General features: G+C 40.7%; 2 protein-coding genes across 2 annotated transcripts; one reads left to right on the top strand and one right to left on the bottom strand.

The window, feature by feature from the left end:
* Window positions 1-6,929: 6,929 nt before the first annotated feature.
* Window positions 6,930-10,514, top strand: LOC123657963. Its single transcript, XM_045593442.1, has 2 exons — window positions 6,930-9,249; window positions 10,117-10,514. Exons 1-2 carry the CDS (start codon window positions 6,930-6,932, stop codon window positions 10,512-10,514), a joined length of 2,718 nt encoding a protein of 905 aa, XP_045449398.1.
* Window positions 10,515-13,295: 2,781 nt separating this feature from the next.
* On the bottom strand, window positions 13,296-13,769 carry LOC123658102 (protein atonal-like). The gene has a single exon (XM_045593570.1). It carries the CDS (start codon window positions 13,767-13,769, stop codon window positions 13,296-13,298), a length of 474 nt encoding a protein of 157 aa, XP_045449526.1.
* Window positions 13,770-14,633: the final 864 nt, after the last annotated feature.

Below are 14,633 nucleotides of genomic sequence, written 5' to 3'. Positions count from 1 at the left end.
CTGTTTTTGATTTTGATTTTATATGTATGTTTATCTAATATATATATAAATACTATTCGGTTGTTATCTATAACACAAGCATTAAGTTGCTTACTTTTGGAACCGTGTGTGTATTTTGTAGATATTTATATAAAAAATATATATATATATATATATATATAAATACTTACACTTATGAGTAATTAGCAATATGTCCTCCTATTACCTATACGACAATATCTAGAACTATCTTAATTATGTCTAGTTATGTATTTGTGGTGTACGATTAATAAAAATATGTTGCTTAGGAAATATATACGACCTGTAGTGGAGCAGTGTTGTGGATTAAGCAGCGATTCTTCACCTATTAGGATAAAGCCTATGCCCAGCTGTGGGATGTTTTAGGCTGAATAAAAAATACGTTGCTAAACGAAAAACTAAAGAACGGCTGCACCGGTTCGACGGTTTTATTTTAATTATCATTTAAAGAATATGATGTAACTTTAAAACATATTATGTAACTTTAAATACTGAACAACGCGTGGCATGGCATGGGTAAGAAAGGGTTTTGTTCAGTTTTGTTATTTATTTATTTTTGGTTTTGTAGACTCGTATTAAAAAATAATGATATGATTTTATAGTATTTCACCAGTTGTGGAGTTGGAATGCTATTTGACGAAAGACGGTATCCAACAGATAAAATAATTTGACATATTTTGTTTACCATCGAATTCTGTCATCGTTTTGAGACATTTTTATTTGCAAATTCACATCTAAAAGTTGAAGCTTATTAATTGATGAGAAACATGGCTATTAAAGTCGATTCGTGACTTAGGTATTGCAGGATAAACTCTATCCAGAACTGACGTAGCAGGCCCTTAGGGTTACTGCATCAAATTGTTATTTTTTGTTCAAGTATGATTAACTAAATGACACCTTTTCCTTTGTGTTCTTTGCCTTTGTAACACATTTGATTTCTTACGTTATCGTAATTAATTCATTAAAATCCTTTGAAATTTCTTTTTCTCATAAAGTTTTATAATTCCTGGGAACACGAATTGAGTAATTAGCAAAACTACGAATTAACTTCCCCGATTATATTCTTTAACACCTAAAAAACTAAAATTCCGTATTTTCAAAAAATTTCCGTCTTTGGATATCATAATCTATATTAAAATACGGTTATTAACACCCAATTCACTTTTAACTCTATAATTAAACCTCGATACGTGCGAACTTAATCAACGGTTCCGTATCCCACTCCGCGCCGTCAGTCTGACAGCTGTCAAAAACGGAGATCTTGACAGATCTCCTGACGGAGTGACAGCTGTCAAAATCGACGAGTCATACGCGATACTTGGTGCATTTGATAAGTTGTTATTAGGATTGTCTTTCGCATTGTGATCGCGGCTGCGTTGTTAATTTTTTGCACGATCATCGTTTTTAAATTGTTAACGTCTTGTTAGCGTATCAAATATTCTCCCGCTATAATCGAGAGGAGTACAGTTTAGTGAGAAATGTTCTTTGTAAGTTATTAGACATTGTTTTAAAAACTTCTTTAAATATAAAAAGTATAATTTTGTTAGAAAAAAATAACATGGAAACTTAATTACGTATAAAGTAATATTTTGAACCAGTTACTTTAACTATAACACACGAATAAAACATCATTTGTTGCGACGAAGTAATAAAAATAAAGTTTACATTATACCAATGTTTATTTATTTAGGTAACTGTTCTTATTACGTTTATTGTACAAAGATTAACTGGCATCGCTCCAGCCTGTAATATCCCACAACTGGACATAGGCCTCTTTCCCCATGTAGAAGAAGGATCAGAGCTTAATCCACCACGGTGCTCCAATGCGGGTTGGCGGATATATTCCCTACTATGAGTAACGATCGCTATCTGGTGTACATGATAACAACCGCGACCGACGGCTTAACGTGCTCTCCGAGGCACGGTGGGGCAACCCACAGTGAGACCATTAACTGGCATACATGGCTTGATTAGAAAAAAAAAAACAAAAGTGACTACAGTCTTTAGACCACGCGACTGAACTAAAACTTACGAAACATAACTCTCTCTCTCTTCCTATCTTCACTAACTTACATCTCCCTCTCAAATTCCATTCGCCTCTCGTCACTCAAACGTATATAAAGAAGTTTAACTTCAAAAAAATTATAAATACTCTAGACTATACAAAATAACTCAAGGTAAAAAAGTTTATTTCAAGACAGTAGTTAAAGACGAGCATTTATTATTGATTAAGGAAATTAAAATCTCAGAATATTCCGTTTCTAATCTACAACATTAAAAACTGTAATACAAGTCTCCTAAGGGAAAAACCAAAATCGCTAAAAACATCTATGGAAATATTTCTTATCAGAACTTTAAAATATAAACTAGCACAGACATTTCTGTTATTTTAGATAATTTTTATAAAAAAAATATTATTACAAAGTTTTAAGATATCTAAAAGGAAAAACTTCAACAATCGTAAAAGAGTAAATTTGAATGACTTTGTATGATTAAAATATATAAAAAAATGCATTTAATTTTAAATAAATATATTCAAACCTATTTATATCCTTAAATAATCTATAATAAGAAATAATAGGAATCACATTAAAAAGCCCAGCGTGGTGACTATGGGCAAAACACAATGAGTTCATGTTATTTTTGGCACATTAAAAAACCATGCGGTATTGTGGGACACCATATAGAAACGAAATTCTAGAGTACCTATAAAGAAAATCATTATTCGGGTAGGTATACATTTTTTATTATGATTTTTTCTATTGATAAAAATCAAAAAACTACTTCACAAAATTATCTAAACACCTTTATTTTATTTGCTATTATTGATAAAAATATATAATAAGTATCTAACGATATAATAATACTTAATAGCAAAAAGTAATAAAAATAATAGTCATCACGTAGACTATACATTAGACACTGTATAGCCATCATACATGACTATATAAAAATTTTACGCTTTTTTTAACGTTACAGACGTGCCGGTTAGGGTATCCGCAACGCCCCATAAAGAAATTCGTTCCAAAAATCTTCAAAGTACATATCCAATGAGCGTTTCCGCATGCGCTACATTTCATTAGTAAGTAAAAATATAAAAAAATGCCTTTCAAATTAAATAAACATATCAACACGTGTCTTTACTGTAAAAATCAATAAATTTACAACAGAATTCATCTTCGAAACCACAAACAGTACGATAAGATAACAAATAATCATCTCCAAAAAAAGTTCACAAGGTAAATATTCAATGAGTGTACGCTTGCGCTACTAAGTCGCGTTTCATTGGCGTGGGTTGGGCCAATGGCGGCCGGGCATAGCGCACATAGTGAATAATAGATCTACAGTACTGTAGATAGGGGTATTGTTGTTTATGTATGGGTGGAAGCTTTTTCGTTAGAGCTTTATCTACTCTACTGTATAGTAAATAATGAAAATAAAATCATAAGCGCAATATAAAGAGTACACAGGTATTTTATTTAATACTATAATAATAATAATAATAATGATAATAAATAACTTTATTGCACACAGTAACATATAACAATTACATAAGTATAAAGCTTAAAGGAAAAAAAAAATTATTACGTCGCATGCAACGGGCGGTCTTATCACTAGATAGTGATCTCTTCCAGACAACCCACCAGAAAGGAGCTTGTTGAATTTAAAGGCTTGTGCAGCTTAAAAATATAATATTATCAGTATTGATCGTGTAAATCAGTATAACATTCAACAAAATACAGTCAAATTGAGAACCTTAACCTTAGAAGTCAGCTAAAAATTAAATTACAAACACACTTCAGCCTGTAACATCCCACTGCTGGGCTTAGTCCTAGCTTAATCCACCACACTGCTTGTTATGAACCAAATGTAGCAACACTAAACTATTATATTATCTATGACAGTTAGTATAGTTTACGAAATGGTTTTTATCTATGAGCTGTCATTCGTCACCTTTGAATTTAAAAATTTGCATCGTTTTCCGGTCTCCGTATAAAAGTTACGCTTTGTTTGTACTTGTTCGTTCTCGCGAAAAATTATCGCCTTTTGTTGATCGAACCATCCTTTGTTGTTTGAAGTAATTTAATTGTTAATAGCAAATTGTATTCCTTGTATTCCTTGTTGAATTATTGTGAAAAACGTGAGTGAACTACGCCGAACAACGGCCATTTTGATTGCTGGTTCCTGCTTCAGCCCGCCACTTCAGTTAAGTATAATTGATTAGCATTAGACGTAATGATTGGCCAATTATAGTTTGATGTTAATTAAGTTATACCTGGCGAGGCTTCACCGAACAGTATTCAGTGAAACTAAGGTAGGATTTTTATTTAAGACATTAAGTGTTAGCTCTGCGTACTGCAGACAAGTGTTCGTCCCGTTCGTACCTGAGATCACGCTTCCACTCGTTTTTTAATATACTCCAGGTCGGACGTAACAAGTTTTGGTAGCAGAGCGTGGTTAACTTATTGTTGCTCAGTTTATTATATTGTATGAATAAGTTAGGTCACAATTTGTTTAATTCTTTCTTTATTAAAATATTATATTTAGATACTTGAGGTCTAATATTTGGATTTGAGTTAATAACAGCTGTTGTCTTATGCTTTATTGAAGGTTAATTTCTTATAAATACTCTTGTTTGTTAGTATAAGATTAGAAATAGCTGTTTAAATGGGTATTTATCAGTAAATTCATTAATTTGTTGAGTAAATTGTGTTATTGCTTTGAATCTAGTTTGTTGAAATATTAGATTAAAAAACTTAGTTTTAATTTTTTCTTGTATTATTACTGAAGTTATTTAAGATTTGATACTTGATTTCAATTCAGTGATAGCAGTTGTTTCATTGGAATTAATTTGATTATTGTTTGTTGTTACTGTTGTTATATCTGTGCCTTTGAAGATGACTTCGACCGCGGTCACCATGGTCCGTGAATCTTGTTCAGGAATCACAGCTCAACTGAGATGGTTCAGTTCAGCGGTCGCCTTGGTGAATAGGGAAGACCGCACGGAGGCCTTAATAGACAGGTACGAGAAATGCCCGGCTCGACTTGAACAGGTCGAGACTCTGTACCAGCGCCTCCTTCTGCACCTTGACGATGTGCCAATGGAGTCGCTTCCGAAGGAGCGACGGGAGCAAGTCCACGAGGACTACGTCCAAATTTTGGGCCTCGCCGATGAAATCTCCCAACGCGCCCGGGAGATCTTAGCCTCGCGCGCCGGAGTACCGCCTACAAGGGCCTCTTTGAAGACTCCCGTGGGCCTTTTGACCCGACTGCCTAACCTGGATCTCCCCCATTTCGATGGTCGACTCGACGCGTGGATGGGTTTCATCGGCCTGTTCGAAAGCCTTGTGGACTCTAGGGAGGATTTGAGCCTGTCCCAAAAGCTGGCCTACCTGCTCTCAGTGCTGGATGGAGAGGCAAGAGAATTGGTGCAGCACCTCCCGATTTGTGAAGGGAGCTATGCGGTCGCGCGGTCATTACTCACCAAGCGCTACCAAAACCAGCGCTGTCTGGCCGATGCTCATATCGACCAGATAATGGACATTCCTGTCGTGAGTAATACCGCCCAGTTGAGGACCAAGATGCTTAACCCCCTCGTTGCAGCTACCAATGCTCTTAGCCGCTTGGGCCTGCCGGTTGACCAGTCGTCATACTGGTTGGTGCGTATTATGCTCAAGCGGTTGCCGGTGTCCCTGAGAGCACGTTTTGAACAGGCGCACACTAGGGATGAGGCATCTCCTCTCCCTAGTTATGAGCAATTGTTGGCGTTCCTGGAGAATGAGTGTCGCATGGGCGACGTTATGGATGCGCCGGTGGGACTATCAAGCTCCGGACCCACCAACAAACGGCGCACTGCTCAAACGGCGCCAAAGGGAAGGGCGTCCCCCCGCTTTGCAGTCGCGCAAGCTGCGCGACCGGTCTGCCGGTTCTGTAAGTCCCGGGGGCACCGAACGATGCAGTGCCCGGACTTTGTAGCGTTGCATGTGGCCTCTCGTAGGCGGATTGCTAAGGCCCGAGGTTGGTGTTTCTCCTGCCTGGGGGACCACTTTCAGCGCGCTTGCCCCGACATGCACCCGTGTCCTGTTTGTGGAGGGCAACATTTAAAGGTGCTGTGCGCCAACGCAAATGGCCGCCGCGACCACCCGGGGTCGCCTTCGGGCGGGTATGAGAGCGGACACCGGGCTCAGTCCCGCAATTTGGAGTCCGGCTCACCTCCCCCCCGCCACGCAGATTGTGCTGCTGTGGATCGCCGACATAATTCGGCGCGCAGCCCCACGGGCGGGTATGGAAGGGGGCCTCGGGTTCAATCCCGCACCTTTGTGCCCCGTTCGCCCTCACCGCACCCTCGTGACCTATCACGGTCACCTCCAGTCATTTACCACGATTACCGTGACGCACGTCCGGTACGATTGCCGTCCCCCCCTCTGGCGGAGCGTCCCCGTTTGGAGCCGCGCAACCCTCAGTACGGACGCTCCCGGCGCTACGAACCGCCGACTATGGCTCGTGGCAGTCGCCATCGAGAGGAGGGCGAGTTTAAACCACTCCCTCGTTTTGACGTGCCGTCCCGGGACAGCGGCGATAGATCGCCGCCACGCCAACATTAGGATGTTGGCGTCTGCCCCCGCTATGCACCACCCCCTTTTGAGACCGTCCTCTTGCCCACGGCCTATGTCCGGGTCTGGGGACGGACGGGCGCCTCGGTTGTAGTCCGAGCAATATTGGACACAGGCTCACAAGGGTGCATAGCCTCGTCTTGGTTGGTGGGGCAGACTGGCCTGAATATTAAAAAGTATTCAGATGTAATAAGAGGTGTCGGGAACGCCCCTGTAACCACGGTTGAGGGCCACGTTTCGTTTGAGTTCTCGCCCTCAAATTCTCCACGCCCGACGCTGAGATCGTCGGCCATTGTGATGGAGAACATCTTGGGCAGTCACCCGCAAGTTCGGTTGTCTGCGGATGCGGTAAAATTGACCGCCGATTTGGACTTGGCTGACCCTAAATTCGACCTACCTGGCACGGTCGATTTGTTGCTTGGCGCCGATGTACTGGGCAAAATATTACTCGGTAAGGATCGTGTTTTGCAGCCAGGTGGCTTAGTAGCCCTCCGGACCATATTTGGGTTCGCATTGATGGGGCCTGTATTGAGGGCTCCCCCTCCTGCTGAACCTGGAACGGCTTTGATGGTGGGCTCCGCCCTCTCTGACGCCGTGCAGAGATTTTGGGAAGTGGAAGAGCCACCACAAGCACCCCGCTCTGATCCGGAACACGAGGAGTGTGAACGGTTCTACAAGAGCAACACTAGTTATCTTCGTTCTGGCCGGATCATGACAAGATTGCCATTTCTTGCCGTACGACCGCCCCTTGGCGACTCGCGGCCTACTGCAGAGAAGCGTTTGTTGGCAATGGAACGCCGCATGAGCAGGGACCCGCTACTCAAAGAGAAGTATATTGACTTCATGCGGGAGTATGAAGATTTGGGACACATGTCTGTGTCAAAATTTGATTGGCGCTCGATGGAGCATTTTTCCCTCCCACATCATGCTGTGATAAAGCCGTCAAGTGGCAAGCTGCGCACAGTATTTGATGGTTCTGCGCAGACCACATCGGGAGTGTCCTTGAACCAGTGTCTTCATTCTGGTCCCAAATTGCTTAAGGACCTTTGTGACGTCATCACGCGGTTTCGGCGTCACCAATTCGTTTTCGTAGCTGACATCAAGATGATGTTCAGGCAAACGGTAATCCACCCTGATGATCGTCGATACCAGCTGATATTGTGGCGGGAAAACCCGCAAGATCCCATACTTGTCTACGAACTCAACACGAACACATACGGGCTGCGGTCTAGCCCCTTTTTGGCCATACGTTCGCTTTGGGAGCTCGCAGATCGAGAGCGTATGTCGTTTCCTCGCGCAGCCGCCATTTTGAAGGAGGACCTATATGTTGATGACATATGCACTGGTGCGTCCACGGAGAGAGAGGCTCTCCTTTTGCGTGACGAATTGATTGGCATCCTAGCCTCCGCAGGATATGAATTGCGTAAATGGATCTCCAACTTACCTGCGCTCTTGGATGGGCTACCTGATGACCACCAGCAGGATCCTCACCTATTTGAGAACCGTGACAATCCTACCATGATGACAGTCCTTGGAATACAGTACAGACCAGTCCAGGACATCTTCACGTTCAACGTCGATTTGGATTCGCCTCGCACTTGGACGAAACGGCTGGTTCTGTCGACTGTCGCGAGAACGTTTGATCCCAATGGTTGGATATGCCCAGTCATATTCTGGGCCAAATGCTTCCTGCAGAGACTTTGGACTGCAGGTCTTGGATGGGACGAGCCACTCCGCGAAGCTATTTTGAAGGACTGGCTCCTGTTTGCTTCCTCATTGCCTGCTATCAATATGATATCGTTGCCCCGTGCTATGCTTCCACCAGGGAGGCATACAGCGTCCCTTCATGGGTTTTCGGACGCTTCGGAACGTGGGTACGCAGCAGCCGTATATTTGCGCACCGTGACCATGGATGGTCAAGTGAAGGTGTCATTGGTCATGGCGAAGAGCAAGGTCGCGCCTCTTCGAACTACCTTGACAATTCCCAAGCTAGAGTTGTCAGGGGCGGCCCTTCTTGCTCGCCTCTTGAATCACGTCATGTCCACCTTGTGCCCGTCAGTTAACATTGAGACAGTCTATGCATGGACTGACAGTCAAATTGTCCTATGTTGGCTGAAGACGTCAGTCCACACCTTAGAGGTGTTTGTTGCAAATCGGGTCTCTCAGATCCAGAAATCGGAAACCCCGTTAATCTGGAGGCATGTGCCTGGCGAAGTCAACCCTGCTGATTGCGCATCACGGGGATGTATGGCCCCCTTTTTGGTTGAGCACTCCCTGTGGTGGGGACCTGAGTGGTTGACCAGGTCAGAATCTAATTGGCCGCGAACACCGGCCTTGGATACTGTCACATTGCCTGGGTTGCGAACCCTTGCGATTGAACGGCGGGACCATCCGTTCGACCCAGATTTCCTAATGAATCGCTACAGCTCATTAGACAAATTACTGGGGGTCACCGCTTGGATCAAGCGCTTCACCAGAAATTGTAGACACCCACAGAACAAATGCTTGGAGGCGTTCTTATCGCCACAAGAGCTCCAGGATGCTCTTCTTCATTGGGTTCGTTCTGTGCAAGAAGAGAACTTTGAAAATGAGATTGATATTTTGAGAAAAGGCAAATGTAAGCTGTCTGGAGCCATTTGCAAACTGAACCCCTTTTTGGACAGTGCGGGTCTTTTGCGAGTCGGAGGGCGTCTAAGGAACGCAAACCTCCCGTATGGAGCTCGTCATCCCCTCCTGTTGCCCAAAAGTGGCCACTTAGTGAGTTTGTTGGTGACTGATCGTCACATCAAGAACTCCCACGCCGGCTGTAATGCCTTATTGGCCATTTTACAACGAGAATTTTGGATTTTATCGGCCCGAAGGACGATCCGTAGTGTGGTCTTTCGCTGCATGTCTTGTTATAGACTCAAGGCCTCTACCATGCAGCCTATCATGGGTGACCTGCCGTCGGATCGGGTCACAGAGACAAGGCCCTTTGCTGGAGTTGGGACGGACTTTGCAGGTCCCTTTTCGGTTAAGACCTCGACCCTCAGGAACAGTAAAACGGTCAAGTCCTACCTGTGCGTCTTTGTTTGCCTGTCCACCAAGGCGGTACACTTAGAACTAGTCTCAGCCCTCTCGACAGAGGCCTTTGTTGCGACGTTAGATAGATTCGTGTCACGACGAGGACTACCGTCCTTGATTCGGTCGGATTGCGGCACCAACTTCAAAGGCACAAATAACTATTTAAAAGAGATATATGAATTTTTGGCGTCTAATGAGACTGAGATTGCGTCTAGACTAGCTAGTCGCAGAATAACTTGGAAGTTCAGTCCCGCGTCATGCCCCCACTGGGGAGGAATTTTTGAAAGTGTTGTAAAGGTTGCCAAAACACATTTGCGACGAGTAATTGGCGAGTCCGTATTAACATTTGAGGAGCTCGCAACTGTGTTTTGCAAAATTGAAGCCATGTTGAATTCACGCCCGTTGTGCCCGATCTCTTCAGACCCTAACGATTTGGAAGCCCTCACACCGGGCCATTTTTTGATTGGACGGCCGCTGAACGCCCTGCCGGAATACCCCTATGTTGATGTGAAACTCAATCGTCTCTCGCGGTTTGAATTGATCCAACAACTCACTCAGAGCTTTTGGAAACGTTGGAATTTGGAATATTTGCATATTCTCCAGCAGCGCGTTAAGTGGACTGACAAGACTGATCCACCGCATGTTGGTGACCTCGTTCTGGTTAAGGACGCTAACTCACCGCCACTGTGTTGGCGCAGAGGGCGCATTCTTAACCTCGTCTTTGGAGCAGATGGAGTGCCCCGTTTTGCTGAGGTTCGGGTGGACGGTTCTGTTCTGAAGAGAGCGGTATCAACCTTGTCACGACTGCCAATTGGTTAGCGGCCAGGTAGTCCTGGCCGAGGCGGGTAGATGTTATGAACCAAATGTAGCAACACTAAACTATTATATTATCTATGACAGTTAGTATAGTTTACGAAATGGTTTTTATCTATGAGCTGTCATTCGTCACCTTTGAATTTAAAAATTTGCATCGTTTTCCGGTCTCCGTATAAAAGTTACGCTTTGTTTGTACTTGTTCGTTCTCGCGAAAAATTATCGCCTTTTGTTGATCGAACCATCCTTTGTTGTTTGAAGTAATTTAATTGTTAATAGCAAATTGTATTCCTTGTATTCCTTGTTGAATTATTGTGAAAAACGTGAGTGAACTACGCCGAACAACGGCCATTTTGATTGCTGGTTCCTGCTTCAGCCCGCCACTTCAGTTAAGTATAATTGATTAGCATTAGACGTAATGATTGGCCAATTATAGTTTGATGTTAATTAAGTTATACCTGGCGAGGCTTCACCGAACAGTATTCAGTGAAACTAAGGTAGGATTTTTATTTAAGACATTAAGTGTTAGCTCTGCGTACTGCAGACAAGTGTTCGTCCCGTTCGTACCTGAGATCACGCTTCCACTCGTTTTTTAATATACTCCAGGTCGGACGTAACACTGCTCCAATGCGGGTTGGTGGATATATTCCCTATACTATGAGTAACGATCTCTATCAGGTGTGCATCATAACAACCAAATAAAACAGTGAAGTTAATAAGTAATATGAAATTACTGGGCCGATTTTAATAATCTTTTGAATGTGATTTAGTTTTAGGCTATACAGATGCTAATTCTGTTAAACATCATACTTGTAAAATGACTAGACTATTTTAATAAAACTTTTTTTATTTGTATAGTTTAGTTATTCACAAGTAAAATAGGCTGTTAAGTATCAATCGTGATTGATATAAGCGGATCAGTAGTCAAAACTGTCTGTATTGAATGCCAGACTAGACTTTGTAGTCTGTGGTTTTTTCTTAGTCTATTCTACTTAAATTGGTACCTACGTAGGTATTTGTTTGACTTTTAAAACTTTTTAACAGTTAACCAGTGACGATCCTCGTTAATTACAGTTAGGGATTGATGACAAGCGGAATTTATACAGAAATTGGATGTTTTATTAAAAACTAGGTCGGCAGACAAGCGTACGGCTCACCCGATGGTAAGCGATTACCGTAGCCTATAGACGCTTACAATACTACAAGCATTACAAGCGTGTTGCCGACCCTACCCCCGATTCCCCACCGGGAAATCTACAGCTTACACACCAACAGGAACACAACACAGCTCGAAAACAGTATTATTTAGCTGTGATCTTCTGTATGGTCGAGGTACTTCCCCAGTCGAGTTGCTCCATATTTTGAGCAGGAAATGTCCTGCTGTGCCCTACCTCAGCTACAATTATTTTTTTATCAGAATTCTTTTTTAAGAAATTACCCTTGACACCAACGCATGAATTTATCTATTCTAAGTTAAGCAATTCAATAATATAGAAATACCAGCTGACTCGGCAAACTTTGTCTTGCCGCTAAACGCTATTTAAAAATAGGGGTTGGTGGTAGAAGGGTGAAAATTTAGGATTGTATGTATTTTTCAACGCCGAATCATAATAAAAAAAAAATAATTTATCTAAATATTAAAAAAAAAATTAGGGGTGGACTACTCTAAACATTTAGGGGGATGAAAAATAGATGTTGTTCGATTCTCAGACCTACCCGATATGCACACAAAATTTCATGAGAATCGGTCAAGCCGTTTCGGAGGAGTTTAACTACAAACACCGCGAGAAGAGAATTTTATATATTAGATAAGTTGATAATTACATACCTATATGACTCAGACATGATGCGCGAATAGAATTTACAACTCTGGAGCAGAAAACAGATTACAACCGCCGCGCCAATCGGCCAGATTATTTCATCCAGATATCAAGTGTGTATCTAATTTTGATTTGAAAATATTATTAAAAAGAAAATAGATTGTTTATAAAGTATTATTTTATTACTTAATATTATTTACGATTAGATGTTAAGATTGTTATCTCAATAGACACCTTTTGTAAGAGACGTTAAGATATCAAAAGATTGATAGGAATAATAGATATATTATATATTATTATTTTTATTGAAATATTTAATAATGATTAAATTTTAAAAAATGAAAAAATCCAAATCATATTTTTTTAAAATATTTTTTTTTAAAACTTTTTGAAATAAAAAATTTAAATTATAATGAAAATAATTACATTAAATTTATTTGTAACTTTGAGCAATTAAAGGAACTTAGATGGTGTGTTGAATAAATTGTAAACATATTTTTATTAAAACATTCTTTTATTTACAAAACATTTGTAATACATAAACTATGTACTATATAATAGCGTTTTCATTTACACTACTTAAAAACTAAATTAATTTCAATCTAACGGAATGTTCACACGTAATACTTATGCGGCAAGATGTTTTAATTATTAAAAAAAATTGTATTAATTAATTAATTTAAATTTAATGTTAACACTTTTATTATTAACTAAATAAATATCGGCAGGACGGATTGCGTTAACTAAAATTAACCGAGTATATAAGCGTAAGAATTTTTAACACACACGTAATTGTTAATGTTAATCGGGAAATTATACCTACGTGGTAACAAGCGATGCTTATACATATAATAAATATCCCTGTACGTCACTAAATTCTAGAACTGATAAAATTTGGCTCTTAACTTCTTGAATCTCTTCCGGCATCTACGACTATAATAAATAACTTTACTAGGTCACTGAATGTTTACTGAAGGAGCTCGTACAATGCAGCGATGTATGTCTGCGCCATTTGTAGAGTCTCGTATTTAGATAGTTGGCGATCAGCTCCAAGCGAAGGTAAGTGCCCACGTAGTCTGTCAAACGCCTTATTTAAGTTCTGCATTCGCCTTCTCTCCCTAGCATTCGCTGCTAAGCGACGTCTCCTCAAAACCGCAGCACTGGTGGCACGACCTCGTCTCTTCCCAGATGCTTCTAATTCCAAATCCTCTGAACTATCTTCTAAGCCTAAATCATTGGGCAATCCTCTGTACGCGATGTGAGTTGGTGACTCCTGGTTGCTGTCCATCGATGGAGTCGGCTCCAGGCTCGACCGGCCCGAGTCAGGTGACCGGGGCCAGGATAAGTAGCACTCCTCGGTAGAGTATTCCAACATGACGTCGGTCGGAAACATGTCCTTCTCGGAGTAGAGCAAGCGATGTCCGTAAGTCTCGGCAGCCATGACGCGAGCGGTACAGGTGTGTTCGCAACGGTATCCCGAAGGGTTCTGACGTTCCCGCTTACCTGACTCCCTTATATATTTTCCCGGTGAGTTAGAGGGAATCGGACAATGTTTTTTGTAGGGGTGTGAGAAGGATGGAAGTACATTCGAGAGGGTAATCATCATTAATTATTTCTTCCCCGTGTGCGTGCGTATACGGCATTGTTGCCACGACTTGGTCCTATTTTTATAGCTTTTGAGTAATACTATTATAATATTGGCGTTTATTGATACTTTCCAGTCGAAGGGATGTATTGCAAGGTCGATGAGTGAATGCATCTGTAGCAATATTTTTTTAAAAATACATATAAGTGTTACCTTTTTGTAGCAGGAGTAATAACAATGTTCATGACTCCAAATTGATAGTTCTTTTGATTAAAAAATAATATCTAATTATAGTCGTAATATAAATAAATTGTTATGAACTTCTAAATAGTAAAAAAATGAGAATGAAGTATTCATTCTCTTTTTTTTTTGCAAATGTTTCATTGTAATTTTAGAATATTTTTAAAAATAATAAAAATCTTTATCCGATTTAAATTAACATTAATTTGTCAAGAAATATGGAATATATAATATATACTATTACTTATTATTAATACTTCTAAAGTAATAGCAAAACCTTTGAAAAAATGATATAGTTCTTGTGAGAATTAGTTTTAATTTAAACCCATTGATAACTAATATGAAACTTAAATTTAAATGAAATATTAATTATTCTGTTTGATTGTTTTAATGAATTCATAATAAGATAATATATTTTTATTATATTTTACATCCTTTTTTACAGTTAATTATGAAATTATTTCTATACAATTTTTAGTG

The sequence above is a fragment of the Melitaea cinxia genome, chromosome 11 (genome assembly GCF_905220565.1).
Source record: "Melitaea cinxia chromosome 11, ilMelCinx1.1, whole genome shotgun sequence".
Classification (NCBI taxonomy): Eukaryota; Metazoa; Arthropoda; class Insecta; order Lepidoptera; family Nymphalidae; genus Melitaea; species Melitaea cinxia.
The sequence above is the reverse complement of the archived record's forward strand: the minus strand, read 5'-3'. Positions and strand labels throughout refer to the sequence as shown.